General features: G+C 43.0%; 1 protein-coding gene and 1 long non-coding RNA gene across 4 annotated transcripts in view; one reads left to right on the top strand and one right to left on the bottom strand.

Annotated features, from left to right (window-relative positions):
* Positions 1-25,089, top strand: part of LOC135564660 (uncharacterized) — a 529,018-nt gene that overhangs the window by 459,676 nt on the left and 44,253 nt on the right. The window lies entirely within an intron of this gene.
* On the bottom strand, positions 1,609-23,157 carry LOC115110339 (SUMO-conjugating enzyme UBC9-B). Of its 3 annotated transcripts, none has more exons than XM_029635916.2 (7): positions 23,016-23,157; positions 21,516-21,611; positions 20,941-21,024; positions 20,525-20,597; positions 17,896-18,005; positions 4,122-4,201; positions 1,609-3,909 (listed from the first exon to the last, which is right to left on the bottom strand). In XM_029635916.2, the coding sequence occupies exons 2-7, from the start codon at positions 21,579-21,581 to the stop codon at positions 3,849-3,851; spliced, it is 474 nt and encodes a 157-aa protein (XP_029491776.1). In that variant the 5' UTR covers positions 21,582-21,611; positions 23,016-23,157; the 3' UTR covers positions 1,609-3,848. The 3 variants fall into 3 exon arrangements, with proteins under 3 accessions (XP_029491776.1, XP_029491777.1, XP_029491775.1); XM_029635917.2 differs by having other exon boundaries at positions 17,896-17,954; positions 21,516-21,587; XM_029635915.2 differs by having other exon boundaries at positions 21,516-21,587; positions 23,016-23,156.

Genomic DNA, 25,089 nt, shown 5'->3' with positions numbered 1-25,089 from the left:
GATCCTGGACAACACCGTCGTTCTCAACTAACATCAAGGCGGTGGCCCGTTCTTGTAGGTTCATGCTCTACAACATCCGCAGAGTACGACCCTGCCTCACACAGGAAGCAGCGCAGGTCCTAATCCAGGCACTTGTCATCTCCCGTCTGGATTACTGCAACTCGCTGTTGGCTGGGCTCCCTGCCTGTGCCATTAAACCCCTACAACTCATCCAGAACGCCGCAGCCCGTCTGGTGTTCAACCTTCTCAAGTTCTCTCACGTCACCCCGCTCCTCCGCTCTCTCCACTGGCTTCCAGTTGAAGCTCGCATCCGCTACAAGACCATGGTGCTTGCCTACGGAGCTGTGAGGGGAACGGCACCTCAGTACCTCCAGGCTCTGATCTGGCCCTACACCCAAACAAGGGCACTGCGTTCATCCACCTCTGGCCTGCTCGCCTCCCTACCACTGAGGAAGTACAGTTCCCGCGCAGCCCAGTCAAAACTGTTCGCTGCTCTGGCCCCCCAATGGTGGAACAAACTCCCTCACGACGCCAGGACAGCGGAGTCAATCACCACCTTCCGGAGACACCTGAAACCCCACCTCTTTCAGGAATACCTAGGATAGGATAAAGTAATCCTTCTCACCCCCCTAAAAGATTTAGATGCACTATTGTAAAGTGGCTGTTCCACTGGATGTCTTAAGGTGAACGCACCAATTTGTAAGTCGCTCTGGATAAGAGCGTCTGCTAAATGACTTAAATGTAAATGTAAATGTAAAGAGCCCCTCTAAACGTATTTATTTTGTCTGCTGCTAGGTGCCTTTCTTCCTAAGGACCTCTCAATAGCACCCTTTTTTCTAAAGAGTGTACTATGTAAAACCTAAAGGGGTTCTTCAGCTGTCCCCATAGGATAACTCTTTGAAGAACCCTTTTGGGTTCCATATAAAACCCTTTCCACAGAGGATTCACATGGAACCCAAAAAGGGTTCTCCTATGGGAACAGACAAATAACCCTTTTGGAAGTTTTTTTCTAGGAGTGTGACTATATCGGAATACATTTTAATGGCTTGTCACAGCACTTGGCCTCCAGGGTTTCAGAGTCAGAAATGAGAAATGAAAGCACAGCATTGAAAGAGGATGCAACAGTCCAGTCAACGGGTCCTCTTAGGCCTTTGAAGTTGCAGCTAGATGGAGCACCAGTACTCCCTCCTCCACCTACTCGTCAAGGACAGGTTGTGACTCTCTTCCATTTGCTGATGAACCTAGTATAGGATTCCCTCTCCTGCGTGTCCCACATCCCAGTTAAAAGATTTTGAAAAGTAAGATTCCTCCACAGCGAATAAGCATGTTTGAATGAATATGCAATTAATTTATTCCATGGTTTATCTTCCATCATGTCAGCTATCCTAACTCTAAATCTGCAGAAGGGAACAAAGGATTGTCCATGTTTTGTGCTTAGTGATAAGACACAGGGTGACCCTCTGGCAGCTCCGTTTCCATGGTCACATCATTAGTGCACCGCCCCAGCTGGATGGAACTGTTTGAAGTGGCAGTGGCACAGTATCTTTAAATAACAAGCCCCCTAGTTTAGGGAGTAAGGAGGGGAAAATAACTTTGGGCAAAAAATGATTAGTTTCAATCCATGTTTAATGATGCCCCATAAAGCCAACCTGCAGATAGTCATCAACACTCATTTCACCCAGTTTTTTGTTCTCACCCTGAAATTTTTAGTCGTGCTATTTGAGCTGATCCACGTCCCATGTTTTTTTAATGTGGGGTTGTCAAAACAGCACCACAAGTAGCGAACACTGACTTAACACTGACTAAATCAATAGCCATCCACAACACACCACCTTGTCACTGAGGTGTAATCAATGTTTGTATCATGCTTATTAAGTATGACACCAAGGAGATTTTCTGAAAGTGAATGCCTTAGTGGATGAACTGAGCTGATTAGAAATCTGACTTACAGAATTATGCCACTTCAACCCAAGGAACACCTTATGGTATCGGATTGGTTCATCAACACAGCGACACTCATTTTGGTTATTATTCACGTACACAGTAAGAGTAGCAATTTGAGGAAGATCAGAGGAAACTAAGGAATAAAGGCCCCCCAAAAAACTCACGTCAGTCTGTCAATGACAATCAGACAGGAATGAGTCATTTCAAATCACACAGCCTGATAAACATGTTGGTCATGTAATATCAACACTGATGTGTTCCTGAGCAAATCTGGCACAAAACAGGATGTATAGCTGGAGTGCATGACAGTGACTGCACTAATGATATCATTTGCATCACAAAACCTGAAATTTGCATGATGTGTTAATTGCTAGCTGTAACCAGAATGTGAAAGAATGTGAAACGCAATCATAAGGGCCCATGGGGTTAGCGTAGAGCGAAGAGGATTCCCTCTTTGAAAAGGTGTGACATGCACACATACCGAAGTCAATTACTATTTCCTAGTTATATTGATTAAAAGGGATAAGAGATATATTTTGGCTATTTTGCCTTTTTCTACCTGCCCAGTCATATGAACATAGAACATGGATAACATGTCTTAGTTGTCAAAATGTCGACGATCCCTGCTCTAAAGGGATAGTGCAACTAGACTCAGCGCGGGACGAGTTTTCCTTGAGCGGATGGTCAGGGGGCCAGAACATAACAAATATTTGCAGACTGCAAATTGACCGCAAGAATCACATATTTAACAAGACAATTTCAAAACCTGCTCACAAATCACATCTCTATTATGCGTGGGAATACTTTGGAACAGATCTCAAATTAAAATCATTTGGAGCTGATTTGTTGGCGTTTTAGTCTTATGTGCAAACAAAATATTAATCTCAGAAAACCAAATAAATGACGGGCCGCCAGAATCTATAAACCCGTTACATCCTCCCTTGAAAGGGTCCCTTATGTAGGGTTACCAGATTGTCTCATAGGTACAGTCTCGTTTGAACAGTCCTGAAGGTCACTCAAAACCTTTTAACAGCTTTAAAAGGTAGACTTTGGGTACAAACAGTCCAACTCCTACACTTTCTCCATTTTCAAACAGAAATAGGGTGTGCTTATAGTTGTTCTAGTCATGCATGCAGCTACCGTATGTAGCTAGTTCGTTAGTTAACTAGCCAGTAACTCCTCCAGTATGTGTTGTCATGTCACAGGATTTGGTTTTTGGACAAAAGCGATCGATAAGAAATGGCACTTCTGTAGCCAAATATCTTATTCAACAATTTGTTAAGCATTAAAATGACCTTGAATATTGATTTGATCATGTACACAGTCTAAAGCTATTATTGTTACCCAAAGTCCACCTTCAACTGGCAACACAATGCATTGGAAAAGATGGAACTGAGTCCATCTACATGTATTATTAACACTAGCTTTGTACAAACATATTTAAATCTAAATAGTTGGACCAAAACAACTTAAGAGTCTGATGCAAAGACACTAAACTACCTTTGAATAGATTCATTGAGGCCTGTTTTTCTAGATCTTTATCAGAACATAAAATTATTTTGCCTACCATTGAACACATGAATAAAAATCAACAGAAGTGACTCCCATTTCGTACAGTCTTTTCTGACAAGCGTGAGCTCTTGAAAAAAGAAATACCACAGTTGGAGTACGGAATATCCTTTGTGGTGGCGGCATAGTGCACCTTCAAATCCAGGACTTCCGAATCAAAAAAGCAAAAGGGTGCATCAGTATGTGGGTGATGGACAGAAATGGCACACATTCAGTTTTAAAACAGTCCAGCAGGAAATAGGTGAGCAAAGGACATAGTTGGAGGCAGACAAAAAGGGGGCAGAGACAAAATCCTCAGCAAACAAATTTCTTCTATCTTGAGTAGTCTTGAAGCTTTATGGAGAAAACTTTTTGGCTTGTGCTCGAACCCTTTTTTCATATTCCACTCTGTTTTGGCTGAAATGAAAGATGGAGGCATGTTATGAAGAATGAGATATTTCCTGGAAATATCAAGTATCAACCTTGCAACAATGTTTGCAAACAGCTAGACAAACCATTGACCAGGAGGGGCACAAGCTAATGAGAAGATTGCCAGCAGCTGTGTATATCCTATTCCAACTGACATTTGACAAACCTTTCACTTAATTAAAATATCTACTCAGACCCACCAGTAAATTGTATACGCCTCAGCTTGTGCAGGATCCTGGATATTTGGTTCATTTAGGAGCTCTTGGATTCCTAACAATATCTGTGGATGAAAACAAAGTATAATGGCAATTTGTGTTCGCAACTTTCCATGACTTCAAATCAATTTGACCTAATAAGTAACCACCATGAAGCCATGCTGCCCTCTGCAGCAAAGCCATTTACAGTGCAGCCAAGAGTCACCTGTATACACAAGTAGTTCTCATCCACACCGATGCAAAGATCACTCCATATGCATTTGGACAATAAAATATAAAAAATGTTAAGTCTATAGCCCAGCATTTTGGATTTGAGGTCAGTTAAATAAAATGTTTTAACTAGGCAAGTCTGTTAAGAACAAAATCTCATTTACAATGACTGCCTACACTGGGACAATTGTGCACTGCCCTATGGACTCCCAATCACGGCCGGTTGTGTTACAGCCTAGAATCGAACGAGGGTGTCTGTAGTGACGCCTCTAGTACGCCACTCAGGGGCCCAATGAGGTGACAGTACAGAAGGTCACCTTTTATTCAAGGATATTTTCCTACATATGTTTTACTGTCTCAAAATGTATTCGTGAATTACGGTAAGTGAGGTTAGAGGCACAAAGCTCATACCTCTGAAAAATGATAATCTCCTGTTCTTGGAGATGGTAGCATGTTTTGTTGTAGCCTCTAACTGGAATCATTATTCATGACTTCTTAAATCATGGCACTCGGGATTCATTTACTAGTGTTCAAAAACCTCTACATGCCAAGATAAAATTACTCCAGTCATCAAATCACCATTCAGTTCCTATTTGTCAAAACAAAATGCAAATGCATCAAACGAGTTAGAGTCCCAAGCTTGATGTAGTCATTGTGTGCAAGGAATACAGGCCCAAACACTAAACCTTTGACTACTTTGATAGTATTTACCAAGGGGGGGTTGTCGTCTATATTTTTCGTCGCTGTCTATTTACCGCCACTCAACAAGCTGTATAGGGTCATAAGCTAACAAGAACACTCATCCAGAAGCAGCGCTCCTGGTGGCTGGGGATTTAATGCAGGGAAACTGAAATCCATGACAATTTCTACTAGCATGTCATCTGAGCAACTAGAAGCGAAAGCTCCATCACCTTTACCCTCCACACAGATAAGCATACAAAGCTCGCCAACAACCTCCATTTGGCAAATCTGACCTCAACTTCATCCTCCTGATTCCTGCTTAATGGCAAATACCCAGGAAGTACCAGCCCAATAAAGCGGATGCTAGGCTACAAGACTATCGGTCTGTGCTAGCGAAACAAAGTGCTGGGATTCATCCGATGTGACCGAGTAGTTTACCACATCGGTCACGGGCATCGATGACATCGTCCCCACAGTGACCCGATGTACATTAGGGCTGGGCAACATAAAAATGATCAAAATGTCTGTAGCGCAAGAATACATTTTTATGAGCTTTTGTCTTTAGGGTCTGGTTTCCTTCGCTCCTTCTATGAAACTTCCCACTTGCAGACACCAAACCCTTCCCCGCAATCACAACAAAGACAAAAAGGTTCATCTCTAAAAAACTAAATAACCAGTTTGTCGCGTGCAGCATCACATACCTCTAGCAGCATTTTAGCCAGACTTGTGCTAGCTGTCTAGTCTTTTATAAAAGTGCAATGAGCATTAAAAAAAAAAACATCTACATAAGGAATTGGCATCCTGTTCTCATTCTCAGAAATAAGCATCTTATCCAGGTATGCCACTTGATTTCAACATCTAAAACAGGCTGTTCAAACAGTTGGAGACAGACCAGTGTATTCATAAAAGTTAAACTGTTCTACCTTGTTAGCAACCAAATAGTTACAAGTTGGCTAGACTTTAAATATAAAGACTAGCTGGCTACTCACTAGCAGGTGGGCTTGAGACCAGTGTTAATTTCCTATATTGCCCGCTACCAGAAGTTTGTCATGATTAGTGGATGTGCAATGTTCTGGTTAAATTTGTAACATGAAGGGCATTTTCATAGAGTTGAAACCCAGATAAGATTAAATGGGTAGGTAGCATAAATGTAACCTATGGATTTGAATTAGAATATGCGTAAACATTCCCTCAATTCTCTATTGAGTTATTACATAAAAACTGATCGGAATTTTAAAGAATGCATTAGTAACCCACAATCGATTGCACTCATGACTACCGGTTTCAATTACATTTTCTGCCAACTTACAAGCAAACACTATGAATGTATTGCTACAAATGAGCTTGCAAGCCAACTAGCCTGCTATTGTTATCACTACTAGCCTGCTAACACTAAGTTTGCTACTGGCTGACACGCGCAGTGTTATCAACCAGAGGCTGGTGGGAGGAGCTATAGGAGGACAGGCTCATTGTAATGGCTGGACTGGAATTAACTTTACATTTTCCATTCCAGCCATTACAATGAGCCTGTCCTCCTATAGCTATTGGGTAGTAGATAACATTAGCCAGATGGAAATGGCTAGGTAGCAGCTGTTCCCCATATGCCGTTCAGAAAGTGCATCGTGGGTAGTTCCGAAGACATCCAGAAATGAAATGTAAAAACTCTAAAACTGTGTTTGCAGTTAAAAGGTAACCAGATCTAGACTACAACTAAGTTACTCTTTGACCACACTTACTTGGATGAGAAAAGTCATGCTTCCTACCCTTTAACTCCCTAGATTCGATGTCCGTACACTCACGGAAAACTAATTAGCATTATAATTTAAAAGAACTATAACACCATACAATCTGTAGTTGAAGCTAGAGATGGTTTATTTTGCATTGATGTCTCAATCCAAGATGGCATTGATGTCTCAATCCATCTGGATCCAAGATGGCATAGCAGTCAGACGTCTTTGTCCAGTCGTGTCCCTTGTATATATTGTTTTACATCTTTTTCGTCGCATATCCTTTCAAATATGTTGGTAAACCGCAACATCTAAATACTCTCCTGCAACCCGCCTCACTCAATGTGGCGTGGATCTGCTTTTTTCCCCTAAAGTATTTAGATTTACTTCGGATCCGGAATCCCTCAACTGAAGCTAGCCAGCTAACTACCAGATATAAGTCAGCAAACCATTGCCAGCGGTCATCAGCTAACCTTCAGCTTGGAAAGCTCTCGTCAGTTCGAACAACGTGACTCTAATCAGAGCATAACGGACCTGTTATTTTTATCCCCGGATTCCTACCGCAAACATAACATTTTCATCTGGATCTTCACAACTAGCTAACCGCAATCCCGGATGACTACTCCTGGCTAGCGTTTCCATCCCAGAGCAAGCACCAATTAGCTTGAAGCTAGCCCGGCCAAGGCTCCTGTGCTACCACCAAAGTATACTCCTGGGATACAATATCTAGACCCCTTCTACAGCCGGTATGGGGCATGGAACCCCGCAGATCCCCTACGCCTGGAATACCAACATAATCTGCCCGAGGACTCCAACAGGCCCCTCAGGCGCAACGCCCGATGAAGGCCCATTATGCTAACCAGCTATGCCCGCTAGCTACCTAGAGCTACTTGGAACCCTAATAATTCCACGACTGGTCTATCGATGTCACCGCACGAAGAGGCAAAAACAGACTCAGCCCCATCGCGACGTCCCCCAAAGGCTAACTTTCTAGCCCCTGCTATCTGCTTGCTTGCTAACCCAGTCTACAAACTGCTAGCTGCCGGCTCCGGCCTGCTAACTGCTAGCTTACCTGCCCGTTCTGTAACTGCTTGCTTGCTAACCCGGCCTGCTAACTGCTAGCTTGCCCCGGTCCATTAGCGGCTAGTTTGTTTATCCCCGGCCTACTAACTGTTAACTTGTTAGCCTGCTAACTGTCTGAATCGCCGTGTCCCTAGCCAGCCCAACCACTCACTGGACCCATATGTTCAATTGGCTACGCATGCCTCTCTCTAATATCAATATGCCTTGTCCATTACTGTCCAGGTTAGTGATTACTGTCTTATTTCACTGTAGAGCCTCTAGCCCTGCTCAATATGCCTTAAAACAACCATGTTGTTCCACTTCCTACATATGCGATGACGTCACCTGGTTTAAACATCTCTAGACTTCATTACTCAATGCCTAAATTTACCTCCGATGTACTCACATCCTACCATACCTTTGTACACTATGCCTTGAATCTATGCTATCGTGCCCAGAAACCTGCTCATTTTACTCTATTCTGAACGTGCTAGACAGCCAGTTCGTATAGTCTTTAGCTGTACCCTTATCCTACTTCTCCTCTGGTGATGTGGCGGTTAATCCAGGTCCTGCAGTGCCTAGCTCCACTCCCACCCCCCAGGTGCGCTCTCATTTGTTGACTTCTGTAAATGTAAAAGCCTTGGTTTTATGCATGTTAACATTAGAAGCCTACTCCCTAAGTTTGTTTTGCTCACTGCTTTAGCACACTCTGCCAACCCAGATGTCTTAGCCGTGTCTGAATCCTGGCTTAGGAAAACCACCAAAAACCCTGAAATCTCCATTGCTAACTATAACGTTTTCCGCCAAGATAGAACTGCCAAAGGGGGCGGTGTTGCAATCTACTGCAAAGATAGAACTCTGCAGGCTGTCCTACTATCCAGGTCTGTACCCAAACAATTTGAGCTTCTACTTCTAAAAATTCACCTTTCCAGAAACAAGTCTCTCACTGTTGCCGCTTGCTATAGACCACCCTCTGGCCCCAGCTGTGCCCTCGATACCATATGTGAATTAATTGCCCCCCCATCTATCTTCTGAGCTCGTGCTACTAGGTGACCTAAACTGGGACATGCTTAACACCCCGGCCATCCTACAAACTAAGCTTGATGCCCTCAATCTCACAAATGATCAATGAACCTACCAGGTACAACCCCAAATCAGTAAACACGGGCACCCTCATAGATGTCATCCTAACTAATTCGCCCTCCAAATACACCTCTGCTGTTTTCAATCAAGATCTCAGCAATTACTGCCTCATTGCCTGCATCCATAATGGGTCTGCGACCAAATGACCACCCCTCATCACTGCCAAACGCTCCCTGAAACACTTCTGCGAGCAGGCCTTTCTAATCGACCTGGCCGGGGTATCCTGGAATGACACTGACCTCATCCAGTCAGTAGATGATGCCTGGCTATTCTTTAAAAAAGTACCTTCCTCACCATCTTAAATAAGCATGCCCCTCTCAAAAAATGTAGAACTAGGAATAGATATAGTCCTTGGTTCACTCCAGACCTGTCTGCCCTTGACCAGCACAAAAACATCCTGTGGCATTCTGCATTAGCATCAAATAGCCCCCGTGACATGCAACTTTTCAGGGAAGTTAGGAACAAATATACACAGGCAGTTAGAAAAGCTAAGGCAAGCTTTTTTAAACAGAAATTTGCATCCTGTAGTATTAACTCAAAAAGGTTCTGGGACACTGTAAAGTCCATGGAGAATAAGAGCATCTCCAAGCTCTCCACTGCTCTGAGGCTAGGAAACACTGTCACCACCAATAAATCCACTATAATTGAGAATTTCAATAAGCATTTCTCTACGGCTGGCCATGCTTTCCACATGGCTACCCCTACCCCGGTCAACTGCCCGGCACCCTCCACAGCAACCCGCCAAAGCCCCCACCATTTCTCCTTTACCCAAATCCAGATAGCAGATGTTCTGAAAGAGCTGCAAAATCTGGACCCCTACAAATCAGTCGGGCTAGATAATCTGGACCCCCTCTAAAATTATCTGCCGAAATTGTTGCAACCCCTATTACTAGCCTGTTCAACCTCTTTCATATCGTCTGAGATTCCCAAAGATTGGAAAGCTTCCGCGGTCATCCCCCTCTTCAAAAGGGGGAGACACTAGACCCAAACTGCTACAGACCTATATCTATCCTACCCTGTCTTTCTAAGGTCTTCGAAAGCCAAGTTAACAAAACAGATTACTGACCACTTCGAATTCCACCATACCTTCTCCGCTATGCAATCTGGTTTCAGAGCTGGTCATGGGTGCACCTCAGCCACGCTCAAGGTTCTAAACGACATCATAACCGCCATCGATAAGAGACATTACTGTGCAGCCGTATTCAACCTGGCCAAGGCTTTCGACTCTGTCAATCAAAACATTCTTATTGGCAGACTCGACAGCCTTGGTTTCTCAAATGATTGCCTCGCCTGGTTTACCAACTACTTCTCTGATAGAGTTCAGTGTGTCAAATCGGAGGGCCTATTGTCTGGACCTCTGGCAGTCTATGGGTGTGCCACAGGGTTCAATTCTCGGGCCGACTCTTTTCTGTATACATCAATGATGTTGCTCTTGCTGCTGGTGATTCTCTGATCCACCTCTACGCAGACGACACCATTCTGTATACTTCTGGCCCCTCCTTGGACACTTAACTAACCTCCAGACGAGCTTCAATGACACAACTCTCCTTCCGTGGTCTCCAACTGCTCTTAAAAGCAAGTAAAACTAAGTGCATGCTATTCAATCGATCACTGCCCGCACCTGCTCGCCGTCCAGCATCACTACTCTGGACGGCTCCGACTTAGAATACATGGACAACTACAAATACCTGGGTGTCTGGTTACTGTAAACTCTCCTTCCAGACTCACATTAAGCATCTCCTATCCAAAATTAAATCTAGAATCGGCTTCCTATATCGCAACAAAGCATCCTTCACTCATGCTGCCAAACATACCCTCGTAAAACTGACCCTCCTACCGATCCTCGACTTCGGTGATGTCATCTATAAAAATAGCCTCCAACACTCTACTCAAAACTGGATGCAGTCTATCACAGTGCCATCCGTTTTGTCACAAAAGTCCCATACACTACCCACCATTGCGACCTGTACGCTCTCGTTGGTTGGCCCTTGCTTCATACTCGTCGCCAAACCCACTGGCTACAGGTTATCTACAAGTCCCTGCTAGGTAAAGCCCTGCCTTATCACAGCTCACTGATCACCATAGCAGCACCCACTCGTAGCACGCGCTCCAGCAGGTATATCTCACTGGTCACCCCCAAAGCCAATTCCTCCTTTGGTTGTCTTCCCTTCCAGTTCTCTGCTGCCCATGACTGGAACGAATTGCAAAAATCTCTGAAGCTGGAGACTCACATCTCCCTCACTAGCTTTTAAGCACCAGCTGTCAGAGCAGCTTACAGATCACTGCACTTGTACATAGATGGGCTATCTACCTACTTCATCCCCATACTGGTATCCATCTATTTATTTTGCTCCTTTGCACCCCAGTATCTACCTGCACATTCATCTTCTGCCAATCTACCATTACAGTGTTTAATTGCTATATTGTAATTACTTCGCCACCATGGCCTATTTATTGCCTTAACTTACCTCATTTGCACTCACTATATATAGACTTTGTTTTATTTTGTTCTACAATATTATTGACTGTATGTTTATTCCATGTGTAACTCTGTTGTATGTGTCGAATTGCTACGCTTTATCTTGGCCAGGTCGCAGTTGCAAATGAGAACTTGTTCTCAACTAGCCTACCTGGTTAAATAAAGGTGAAATAAAAATAAAATAAAAATCCACCGCATCCGCCGATGTCACACTTCCACATTTGCGGTGACAGAGCTAGAGCGGTGTTTGTCAGACAATGAGATATACGAAAAATCTGTCTTCACAAAATTGTCTGTTTCCTCCAAACGGTTTGGCCTAAAAACTATGACTCCCTCTCACAGACACGATGGCATTCTCCGTTTTGCTCTGAAGAGTCTTAGCACTCCTCTGAAGTCGGTACAGCCAATCTCCCAACTTCTGTCTGTAGCAGATGAACAGTTTGAACTACACTAATATGACCCTTCCGTGGAAAGGTGAGAAGCTTACAAACACCTCAAACATGACTTAGCATCAAACAGTCAAAGCTTCAATACAGGACCAAGACCGAATCCTATTTACACTGGCTCTGACGCTCGTCGGTTGAGGCAGGGCTTGAAAACTTTCATAGATTAAAAGGAAAACCTGGCCACAAGCTGCCCAGCAACGCAAGCCTACCAGAAGAGAATTGCATTCCTTGCTTGCATTGAGGCAAGCAACACTGAAACATGGATGAGAGCACCAGCTGATCATGGTCTCCGTAGCCGTTGTGAGGAAGACCTTTAAAACAGGTTAACATTTACAAGGCTAGACGGATTACCAGGACGCATATTCAGAGCATGCACTGACAAGATGGCAAGTGTTTAACTTGTCATTTTCAACCTCCCTGACTCAGTCTGTAATACCTACCTACATGTTCCAAGCAGACCACCATATCCCTGTGACCAAGTAAAAAAAAGGTAACCAGTCTAAATGACAATCACCCCGTAGCACTCATCTGTAGCCATGAAACAGTTTGAAGGGCTGGTTATGGCTCACACCATCACCCCAGACAGCCTGAACCCAAACCAACTCCCATACCAGCCCAAAATATCAACAGATGAGGCAAGCCATTGCGCTCCACACAGCCTTCTCCCATCCGGACAAGAAGAACACAAACTCAGCTAAAAAAAAACATCCCTTTCAGGACTGTCTTTCAAAATATTTGAAAAAAAAATCCAAATAACTTCAGATCTTCATTGTAAAGGGTTTAAACACAGTTTCCCATGCTTGTTCAATGAACCATAAACAATTAATGAACATGCACCTGTGGAACAGTCGTTAAGACACTACCAGCATACAGACGGTAGACATTTAAGGTCACTGTTATGGACAGCTTTCTAAGTGTTTTTAGTGTCCTAAGTTCTACGGACCTAAAAAAGCAAAGAAAGATGCTCATCTGCGTAAATGTGCCTTAGGCATGCTGCAAGGAGGCATGAGGACTGCAGATGTGGCCAGGGAAATAAAATGCAATGCCCGCACTGAGAGACACCTAAGCCAGCGTGACAGGACGGACAGCCCATCGTCCTTGCAGTGGCAGACCACGTGTAACACCTGCACAGGATCGGTACATCCGAACGTCACACCTGCGGGACAGGTACAGGATGGCAACAAATGCCCGAGTTACACCAGGAACGCACAATCCCTCCATCAGTGCTCAGACTGTCCACAATGGGCTGAGAGAGGCTGGACTGGGGGCGTGTAGGCCTGTGGTAAGGCAGGTCCTCACCAGACATCACAGGCAACAACGTCACCAATGTGCATATCCACCATCGCTGGACCAGACGGGACTGGCAGAAAGTGCGCTTCACTGACGAGTCGCAGTTGTGTCTCACCAGGGGTGACGGTCGGATTCACGGTTATCGTCAAAGGAATGAGCGTTACACCGAGGCCTGTACTCTGGAGTGGGATTGAGTTGGAGGTGGAGGGTCCGTTATGGTCTGGGGCGGTATGTCACAGCATCAGACTGAGCTGGTTGTCATTGCAGGCAATCTCAAAGCTGTGCATTACAGGGAAGACATCCTCCTCCCTCATGTGGTACCCTTCCTGCAGGCTCATCCTGACATGACCCTCCAGCATGACAATGCCACCAGCCATACTGCTCGTTCTGTGTGTGAATTCCCGCCCGAATGAATGTGTGTTCTGCCATGGCCAGTGAAGAGCCCGGATCTCAATCCCATTGAGTATGTCTGGGACCTGTTGGCTTAGAGGGTGAGGGCTAGGGCCAGTCCAAGAAATGTCTGGGAACTTGCAGGTGCCTTGGTGGAAGAGTAGGGTAAAATCTCACAGCAAGAAATGGCAAATCTGGTTCAGTCCATGAGGAGATGCACTGCAGTAGTTAATGCAGCTGGTGGCCACACCAGATACTGACTGACTTTTGACCCCCCCCCTGTTCAAGGACACATTCCATTTGTTAGTCACATGTCTGTGTGGAACTTGTTCAGTTTATGTTTCAATAATTGTATGAACATAAGATTCAACTAACACATTTTACAATTTGCTTTAAATAAACGCAGTTGACAGCGAGGACGTCTCTTTTTTTGCTGAGTTTGTGAAAACGGTACATTGACTACAGCTCAGCATTCAACACCATAGTGCCCAACAAGTGATTCACTAAACTAAGGTCCCTGGGAATGAATACCTCCCTCTGGAACTGGATCCTGGACTTCCTCACAGGTCGCCCCGAAGTGGTGAGGGTAGGAAACAGTCATGCTGAGCATCAAAACAGGTGCCCCTCAACTCACAACTACAACCAATCATTAGGTTTGCTGACGACAATGGTGATAGGCTGTCATCGTTGTCTGTGATCAGGCCTATAGGAGTTCAGAGACCTGGCAATGTGGTGCCAGGACAACAACCTCCCCCTTAACGTTGGCAAGACAAATGAGCTGATCGTGGACTACAGGAAATGAGGGCCTAGCACGCATCCATTCACGTCGACAGGTCTGTAGTTGAGCGGATCAAGAGCCTCAAGTTCCTGGTCATCTTACAGCCTTAATCTAAAATGTATTAATATCCCCCCCCAAAAAAAATAAATTACACAAACATGTTTAATGACAAAGCAAAAACAAGTGGAGAAATGTTTGCTAATTTATTTTAATCTATGAAACTTTGTTGAAGCACTTTTGGCAGTGATTACAGCCTCGAGTCTTCTTGGGTATGACAATGCAAGCTTGGCACCTGTATTTGGAGAGTTTCTACCATTCTTCTCTGCAGATCCTCTCATGCTCCGTCATGGATGGGGAGCGTCGCTGCACAGCCATTTTCAGGTCTCTCAAGAGAAATTCGATCGGGTTCAAGTCCGGGCTCTGGCTGGGCCACTCAAGGACATACAAAGACTTGTCCCGAAGCCACCCCTGCCTTGTCTTGGCTGTGTGCTTAGGATCATTGTCCTGTTGGAAGGTGAACATCTGCCCCAGTCCGAGGTCCTGAGTACTCAGGCAGGTTTCCATCAAGGATCTCTGTTAGAGGTCACCCGAATAAGATTTTTCAACGCCGATACCGATACTTGGAGGACCAAAACAGCCGGTACCGATTATTCGGCCGATTTTTATTTGTATTAATGACAATTACAACAATACTGAATGAACACTTATTTTAAATGATAATACATCAATAAAATGAAACATGTTCATTTGTTTTAAATAATGCAAAAACAAAGTTTGAGAAGTAAAAGTGCAATATGTGCCATGTAAGAAAGCTAACGTTTAAGTTCCTTGCTCAAGGCCTCCCAGGTGGCGCAGTGGTTAAGGGCGCTGTACTGCAGAGAATCTGGGTTCGCGCCCAAGCTCTGTCGTAACCGGCCACGACCGGGAGGTCCATGGGGCGACGCACAATTGGCCTAGCGTCGTCCGGGTTAGGGAGGGCTTGGTCGGTAGGGATGTCTTTGTCTAATTGCGCACTAGCGACTCCTGTGGCGGGCCGGGCGCAGTGCGCGCTAACCAAGATTGCCAGGTGCACGGTGTTTCCTCCGACACATTGGTGCGGCTGGCTTCCGGGTTGGATGCGCGCTGTGTTAAGAAGCAGTGCGGCTAGGTTGGGATGTGTATCGGAGGACGCATGACTTTCAACCTTAGTCTCTCCCGAGCCCGTACGGGAGTTGTAGCGATGAGACAAGATAGTAGCCATTACAACAATTGGACACCATGAAATTGGGGAGGAAAAAGGGGTAAAAACAAATAATAAAGTTCCTTGCTCAGAACATGAGAACATATGAAAGTTCCTTTTAACATGAGTCTTCAATATTCTCAGGTAAGAAGTTAAGTCCACTTATTATAGGAATTATAGGAGTATTTCCCTCTATACCATTTGTATTTCATTAACCTTTGACTATTTGATGTTCTTATAGACACTTTAGTATTGCCAGTGTAACAGTAGCTTCCGTCCCTCTCCTCACTCCTCCCTGGGCTCGAACCAGGAACACAATGACAACAGCCACCCTCGAAGCAGCGTTACCCATGCAGAGCAAGGGGAACAACCACTCCCAGGCTCAGAGCGAGTGACGTTTGAAACGCTATTAGAGCACGCTAACTAGCTAGCCATTTCACTTCGGTTACACCAGCCTCATCTCGGAAGTTGATAGGCTTGATGTCATAAACAGTGCAATGCTTGACGCACAAAGAGCTGCTGGCAAAACACAAAGTGCTGTTTGAATGAATGTTCACACGCCTGCTTCTGCCTACCACCGCTCAGTTACATACTTGTATAGTCAGATTATATGCAACGCAGGACGCGCTAGATAATATCTAGTAATATCAACCATTTGTAGTTAACTAGTGATTATGATTGATTGTTTTTATAAGATAAGTTTAATGCTAGCTAGCAACTTACCTTGGCTTACTGCATTCACGTAACAGGCATTCTCCTTGGAGTGCAACGAGAGAGAGGCAGGTCGTTATACCGGTGGACTAGTTAACTGAGGTTGCAAGATTGGATCCCCCCGAGCTGACAATGTGAAAATCTGTCGTTCTGCCCCTGAACCCACCTTTCCTAGGCCGTCATTGAAAATAAGAATGAGTTCTTAACTGACTTGCTAGTTAAATAAAAGGTGTAAATAATAATAAAAATAAAAAAAACGATTTAGGATTGTTATGAAAACTTGAAATCGGCCCTAATTAAAATCGGCCATTCCGATTAATCGGTCGACCTCTAAATCTCTGTACTTCGCTCCATTCGTCTTTCCCAGGATCGTGACTAGTCTCCCAGATCCTGTCGTTGAATAACATCCCAACAGCAAGATGCTGCCACCACAATGCTTCTCTGTAGGGATGGTGGCAGGTTTCATCAGACCAGAGAATCTTGTTTCTCACGGTCTGAGAGTCTTAAGGTGACTTTTGGTAAACTCCAAGCAGGCTGTCATGTGAGGAGCTGCTTCCATCTGGCCCCTATACCATAAAGGCCTGATTGGTGGAGTGCTGCAGAGATGGAGATGGCGGTCCTTCTGGAAGTTTCTCCCACAGAGGGAATCTGTGGAGCTTTGTCAGAGTGACCATCAAGTTTTTGGGCACTTCCCTGACAAAGACCCTTCTCCCCCGATTGCGCAGTTTGGCCAACTCTAGGAAACATCATAGTGGTTCCAAACACCTCTTCCATTTAAGAGTGATGGAGGCCACTGTTCTTGGGAACATTCACTGCTGCACACATTTTTTGGTACCCTTCCCTAGAGCTGTGCCTCAACAGAATCTTGTCTCGGCACTCTACAGACAATTCCTTCGACCTCATGGATTGGTTTTTGCTCTGACATGCACTGTCAACCATGGGATCTTATATAGACAGTTGTGTGCTTTTCCAAATCATGTCCAATCAATTGAATGTATAACAGGTGGACTCCAAGTTGTGTTACCAGCTCAAGGAAACCAGATGCACCGGAGCTCAACTTCAAGTCTCATAGCAAAGGGTCTGAACACGTAAGTAAATAAGGTAGGTTTTTTTTGTATAAATTTGCAAACATTTCTAAAAACCTGTTGTGCTTTGTCATGAGGTATTGTGTTTAGATTGATGATTTAAAAAAATCCATTTAAAATAAGGTTGTAACGTAACAAAATTGACAAAGTTAAGGTGAATGCACTATCTACGGCAATTACCTTGTACCCCTGCACATCGACTCTACTGGTACCCATGTGTATAGCCACGTTTGCATTACTCGTTGTGCATTTATTATTTCTGTATCTTTCTCTGCATTTTTGGAAGAGGGGGGACTAGATACATAAAATGCTTTAATTTCTAAATGATTAAAACAGATGAAAATAATCCAAATGTGACATTCTGTACTGCCTCATGAAACATTTGATCTCAAATCCAAAATGCTGGAGTACAGACAAATTTGTAATATTAGCTTCATTGTCCAAATACATACTGAGGAGAGTGTATATGACTATTCCTGGAGTTATAGGCAAATAAAAAGCTAAAACTAGAGAAGGGGTCTTGAATGAAAGCTCTTACTTGTTTGATAGTGATGGCTGGCCTCCAGTCTTTGTCCTCCTCTAAAATCGATAGACAGACTGTACCAGAGGGATATACATTTGGATGGAACAAAGGGGGCTCAAATTTGCCTGCCAAGAGCGGAGAAAATATAATTAGCACAATCTGGAGAAAATTCCAGATGGCACTTATTTGCAGTTCATTAAACAGTGATTTTCGATAGATATCTCCCTCTATCCGCACAGAGGTTGGAATAAGACTGAACATAATGATAATGCCCTTTTTAGTGTAAGAGCGGTTTGAAAAGACTGGATTTTCAGCCTGTTTTGGTAAATGTGTTAGACCAATAAGGAGAGTTCAAACAGCTGGTTCTGTATTACCACTATCCACTCACACCAGTCCTAACAATTCCTTCTTGAAAATGGCTCTTCGCTAAGAAGCTATTTTTGTTTGTTGGCCATTTTAATTGAAAACAAGGCATGAGTAAACATGTCGTCCCCCACTAATAATGCAACGCCCCCTTGGGGCAATCACTAATTTTGTAAATGACAGATCCATTTGTCAAGACGTATCACTCACCCATGGTGTAAAATGGGTCCCGTGGTGTCAGATATTGTGTCAGTTAGCTAGACTCATCCCTGAGCATGTGTGCCAAATTTCATCATGGAGTCAGACAGCAATAAAAACATGTGCCCATTATAAAGCCACCATGTCGTCAATATGAATGCTCTTGCATATGTTGAGTATTGACAGTTTACAATACGCGTACCAAATTTAGTTACAACGAACATGCTTGACTGATACATGCATTTATGTGCCAGATCACATCCACATCAAACATTTTATTCAACTAGAAAAGTCATTTAACTTCTTATGGCTAGGAGGCAGGATTGAGTAGCTTGGATGAATAAGGTGCCCAGAGTAAACTGCCTGCTACTCAGGCCCAGAAGCTAAGATATACATATAATTAGATTTGGATAGGAAACACTGAAGTTTCTAAAACTGTTTGAATGATGTCTGAGTATAACAGAACTCATATGGCAGGCAAAAACCTGAGAAAAAAAATCCAACCAGGAAGTGGGATATCTGAGATTTGTAGGTTCTCAAGTCTTTGCCTAGCCAATACACAGTGTAAGATTGTCCAATTGCACTTCCTAAGACATCCACTAGATGTCAACAGTCTTTAGAACCTTGTTTCAGGCTTCTACTGTAAAGGGAGAGGGAATAAGAGCCGTTTGACTAAGAGGTCTGGCAGAATGCCATGAGCTAAGTCATGCGCGCAGCCGTGAGTGAGCTGCGTTCCTTTTCATTTCTAAAGAAAGCAATTGTCCGTTTGGAATACTGAAGATTTATGATAAAAACATCCTAAAGATTGATTCTATACATCGTTTGACATGTTTCTGCGAACTGTAATGGAACTTTATGACTTTGTCTGGACTAAGTGCCTGCGCCTCGTGAATTTGGATTTGTGAACTAAACGCGAACAAAAAGGAGGTATTTGGACAAAAATGGACATTCTCGATCAAAAACAAACATTTATTGTGGAACTGGGATTCCTGGGAGTGCATTCTGATGAATATTCAAGGTAAGTGAATATTTATAATGCTATTTCTGACTTCTGTTGACTCCACAACATGGCGGGTATCTGCATGGCTTGTTTTGGTTCCTGAGCGCTGTACGCAGATTATTGCATGGTGTGCTTTTTCCGTAAAGCTTTTTTGAAATCTGACAGCGGTTTCATTAAGGAGACGTATATATTTAATTCCATGCCTAACATTTGTATTTTCATCAACATTTATGACTATTTCTGTAAATTGATGTGGCTCTCTGCAAAATCTCTGGATGTTTTGGAAGCAAAACATTACTGAACATAACACGCCAATGTAAACAGATTTTTGGATACAAATATGAACTTTATCAAACAAAACATACATGTATTGTGTAACTTGAAGTCCTATGAGTGTTATCTGATGAAGATCAAAGGTTAGTGATTAATTCTCTATTTCTGCTTTGGCTGGAAAAATGGCTGTGTTTTTCTGTGACTTGGCGCTGACCTAACAATCGCATGGTATGCTTTTGTCCTAACGTTTTTTTGAATTCAGACACTGGTGGGATTAACAAGGTTCTTTAAAATGGTGTATAATACTTGTATGTTTGAGGAATTTTAATTATGAGACTTGTTTGAATTCGGCGCCCTGCACTTTCACTGGCTGTTGTCAAATCGATTCCGTTAACGGAATTTCAGCCGTAAGAAGTTAAGAATTTTTATTTTATTCACAATGACAGCCAACGCTGGGTCAATTGTGCGGTACCATCAATAGTGGCCATGTTTTAGGTACTAGTCTGGAAAATATTGCGTTGAGACCTTTGGCCATAGATGCCATATCAAGTTCCATGGAGATCAGTCATTCGGTGCCATAAGAATAGCACCTTAGGTGTTTCACAACTTTCTCAAAGGCGAATGAGTTCCTTATGAGGGACCCTTGTAGCGAATTTCATGACTATGTAATATGGGTTGAGGGGCATGACCTCTGAAAGTTAGCATTTTCTTGTTATAGGGCCACCATCTGGCTAATCAGTGTAATATTGTAAATTGATTTTTAAAAAGAGAAATTGGATTGGATTCTCTTTTTAAAAAGAGAAAACATACACTTGGGAGGTGAAGAAGGATAGTCATCCTTGAAGAGCATTCGGAGTTTGAACAAGCCCCCCTCCCATGGGGTCTGTGGAGAGAAATACAGAAATTTGGTCAACACTCCTTCAGTAACTGGAGTTACTCATAGTGAAGCAATGAGAATGTCACAACTGTGGTAATCAATTAACATTGGTTCACTGGTCATCCAGCAGCTATACAGATGTTAGTACCAGCACCTCAGTGTATTGAATATCTCCTACAACCAATTAATACTCTGCTTAGTTGTATTAAAACAAGATCTGCTGTCCAGTTGAAAAACACCATACAATGACAACTTATTATGCAGCACAGGAGTGATCACTTCCTCCAGCCTGAACATAGTGGTGCCTACAATAGATATAAAGTTCAGCGCTCACTCCAGAGAGACTTACCCCCTTCTTTCCAGGGATGGCACACTCCCAATTCATCAAGTTCATTGTTCCATCTGGGTTTTTTGTTGGCACAGCAACAAACCCCTAGGGAGAGAGACAAGATGTTGTTCAACACGTTAAATGTCCAACTCCATGAACTTGCCAACTACAGCCCTGCCCAGAACAAATCCTTAGCCCCCCGACCCTCTATGGAGGCGTAACTCAATGTGTTTAGTTGGCAGCGCTGCCCTGTTAACGGCTCAGTCACCTGTAATGTAGGCTATTTTATTTGTTCCAACAGCCATGCAGTACGTGTTCAGATGTAGGCCTATGCCTGTATTGTCTCCCTGTCAGAGTTATGCTGGTGACAACTCCCAATTCCCCATTTGGGATCAATAAAGTTTTTCAACCAGGCCAGGGCGGTACAGCTCTGCTTTGCATAGTGTAAAATGTTATGTGGAATAGAAGATCCAGAACACACATTTTCACAAACAGGTCTTCCAAAATGACACATGACCTTAAAGAACTAGCTTGGCTGCTACGAAAAGGCACTGTTGACATGAAAATGGCTTCCACCCAAGTCCCTTGATACTCACAAAAGGATGGTCTTTTCTCCAGGCTTTCCTTTCTTGTGCAAGACGACTTAAGGCTATACCAGACATGACTCCCTAAATCAGAAACACTCAGATCAACTGGGAAAAAGGGATAAACAGTTGTGCACAGTTCTATTAAAAAACAATGCATATGTGATGCACAAGTTCAGCCTACAGATCAGTTCAGGTGGTTGTCATTTCTCTCTGGCACTTGATCAATTAATGTTACTAGTCTCTGGATAACAGCACAGCCAAATGTGGTGCTCAGAAAGCTCAATGCTGCAACCACTTCAACTAGGTCACATCCACAGGTGCCCTGTTCCTAGGCCATCATTGAAAATAAGAATTTGTTCTTAACTGACTTGCCTAGTTAAATAAAGCAACAAAAAAAAGATAGACCACACTGTCAATTCTAATTGGAACAGATGAGTCAGTGGGCAGAACAAGCAAGGTGGTGGGCAGAGCCAAACACGAGCTAGTGCGAGCCTATTGGCCATTTCTAGCATACGTCTGAATATTCCGTTAGGGAACGCCTACGTTGCACTCCTAAACAAAGCGACTTTAAAAACTTTGGCAAAGGCTAAAGTCCACTGAATTTAATCCACTGTTCAAAACAGAAAACTGTTTTGAGATCAAGTGTTTAATCGATGAGAGAATGTGCGGAATATAGACCAACATCTATTTCGTTGCATCTTCTCCCACTGCACGCCAGTGGACTTCCTCACTACCATATTTGATAGTGAGAGGAAACGCCAAGCGCTGCTTCATTTAAAAAAATTCAGTTTAATCTCTCTTATTGTTCCATCTGTGGCTATAGTATTGAAGCTTCATACCAGACTAACGCAACTCGTTTTTTGAATGTGCCACTATCAATATGCTGACAAGATTGAGAGACCTAGAATTTAATGACAGGGATAACTTTGGCCTTGAGCTAAAAGGAATTAAATTCTCACAACCGAGAGATCTGTTGGATGTTAGGTTATCACTCAGCGGGAATGGTACAAAGCAGCATTAACAGGTAACGCTGGTTGCAAACTAACACGTTAGCTATAGCAGTGTCTTTTGTTGACACACATGCCCCATAAAGTATATATTGATTGGATAACTTGTAAAGCAGTAGATACAAATGCAGTCTGTTGTCTAAAGCGAAAATGCAACTATGCGCAATTCTGGCACGAAAAACTGCTAAACAAGTGTGCAACAGAGTGCGCAGCCGTCACATTTCGAGGCTAGGTTAGCTACATAGAAGTCCAGCTTAGGATGCCTTAACCTTTTAAATACATATCCAGCCGAAAAGAACATGACGTTTAAGATCGACGTGAATGCAGGTGTTTCAGTCTGGATAGCGTAGTTAGCCAGCCATCTACTTTAGCCTAGCTAACAGTAGCAAGTTAACAAGCTTTCTAGCGTTAGCTTCATAAACCCCAAACCAAAAAAAACAACGAAAACTTAAGACTGAGAATGTTTTTAAAAAAAAATCCGTAGTAGGCGACGAAGACTTACCTTCAGTGTGATAAAAAAAAAATCACTAGCTATATTTCTAAAAGAACACTCGGGTAGCCCAATTAATAAAAAAACTCTAACTCGAGACAAATCTAGCTAGGACAGTGAAGTTTCACTCCTGAAAAGCCCCCTGAAATTTAGCCTAGGCTAAATGGGACCTGATTACTTACTAGTGCCTGAAAACAATTAGCTTTAATTACTAAATATGACAATTGGTTCTCTACAAGGTGTTGCTTATTAAGAGTGTATGTAATCAAATTTGCTACAATCAAAAATGTATTATGAGACAGCTATTTAACAAGAACAAACAAGAAAAAAACATGAAACATTGAATATTCCGTGAGAACTAATACGATGAATGTATTATATTTTGCAGAACATGCAAGGTACAGCGTATGTTGGTACAAATTATATGATCGTTTAAGATTTTAATCATAACTTTCAGGCAAAGCATTTGACAGCTATGCATTTAAAGAGACAGTACATCCAAAGTTAGGGACTGAATGTATCCAAAAGATTTCGACCCTACCAGTATGCTTGTTTACACTGAGCTGCACTGGGGTCAGAACACCGTCATAGTTTATTTAAGACACTGTAGAGTTGGCATGAGATATGAGTCAGTAAACGAACCTTAATACAGGGATGGGATATGTTAATGTATTCCAAATTTGACCTTCATCCAAACTGATACAACCAGAATATTAAAATACTGTTTGTTTTCAAGCCCTTTTTCAACTTCAAGCTAACTAGAAGTAGTAACATCAGCCATTATGGAATGGCACGTCGTGTTGAACAACAAAATAACTGATTGTACAGTCATCCCAAAATGGCTCCAGTGGCTACTGATAGCATGAGGACGAAAAGGGCAGTTTTTCAACAACAAAAAAACAAGCTGTATTTCAATCTTCTCGATGTATCAGTTTGGATAAAGGTAACATTTGGAGTTCAGTACTGGTAGAGCTCGCCAGATTGTAGTCCTAAAACCCGGAAATTAGTTACCTGTTGTTCATTCAGCCATCCCAATGGGAATTTTTATATTTTTATTTAACTAGGCAAGTCAGTTAAGAACAAATTCTTATTTACAATGACAGTCTACTCTGGCCAAACCCGGATTACGGGCCAATTGTGTGCCGCCCTATTGGTCTCCCAATCACGGCCGGATGTGATGCAGCCTGGATTCGAACCTGGTACTGCAGTGACACCTCTTGCACTGAGATGCAAAACATGTGTGTGTTTACCACAGATCTTATTTTTGTTGTTCATTTAAAACCCCCACAAAAACAGCATTTACTTTCCTAATAGGCTTTGTTCAAAGGATCACGGTGGAGTTAATGCCTACAAAAAGACACGATTACTATTTCTCTCTATACCCCATGTCTGCATTGAGGTATGTTTTCCGACCCATATCTTGTGCTGGCTCAACTGTCTTAATTTAACCATGATGGCTTTCCATCCCCAGTGCAGCTCACTGTAAAAAAAGTGTAGTAGGGTTGGAATCTTCTGGCTAGGACTGTGTCCAAAATATTAGTTTATGACAATATTTTTGGTAATTACTTGAGAGTATTTTCCTACTTAAATATTGCATTCTGTGTGGAAATGAATAGTGATGCATTAATAAGCCATATAGTAGCTGCTAAACATTATGATGACAATAATCACACTACTTCGTTTCTAACACATACAGATGATCCCTTCACAAACGAGGTTTGTTCACAAAACCTGAATTGTGTTTAGGAGGGTACAACCAGCAACCAGAACGGAACTAGAACATATTTGGTGCATCGTAGGCTACTGAAACTTTTGTGTTAGATTGAACTCTTTGGTAAATCATTGATGTGTTTCTATCAGAACGTTGTCCCACAGAGTTTCTAAACCCAGAGGTGCAACATCGCGAGACGTCCAGGAACGCTTGCGAAACTGACCAAGCCGACCAAGCCGGGGTTTGAGAAGTCAGTGAGAAAAGTGAAACAATCTTCCTTAGTTGTACATTTTCTCGAAATCTGAAGGCACAACCTAGATTCGAGCCCATGTCTTAAGTAGTGGAACATGTTTTTACTCTAACCTCGTGAAAGTG

Source organism: Oncorhynchus nerka, linkage group LG26, assembly GCF_034236695.1.
Source record: "Oncorhynchus nerka isolate Pitt River linkage group LG26, Oner_Uvic_2.0, whole genome shotgun sequence".
NCBI lineage: Eukaryota > Metazoa > Chordata > Actinopteri > Salmoniformes > Salmonidae > Oncorhynchus > Oncorhynchus nerka.
This window is presented reverse-complemented; position numbering and strand designations above follow the sequence as displayed.

Bases quoted from the DNA above. Each gene is read 5' to 3' on its own strand.
- LOC115110339 (XM_029635916.2), bottom strand. From the start codon at position 21,581: ATGTCTGGTATAGCCTTAAGTCGTCTTGCACAAGAAAGGAAAGCCTGG. The intron at 20,598-20,940 runs GTAAGTCTCTCT...TTCTCTCCACAG, and splicing joins CCATCCCTGGAAAGAAGGGG to ACCCCATGGGAGGGGGGCTT. The intron at 4,202-17,895 runs GTAAGAGCTTTC...TTTCATCCACAG, and splicing joins CAGCCATCACTATCAAACAA to ATATTGTTAGGAATCCAAGA.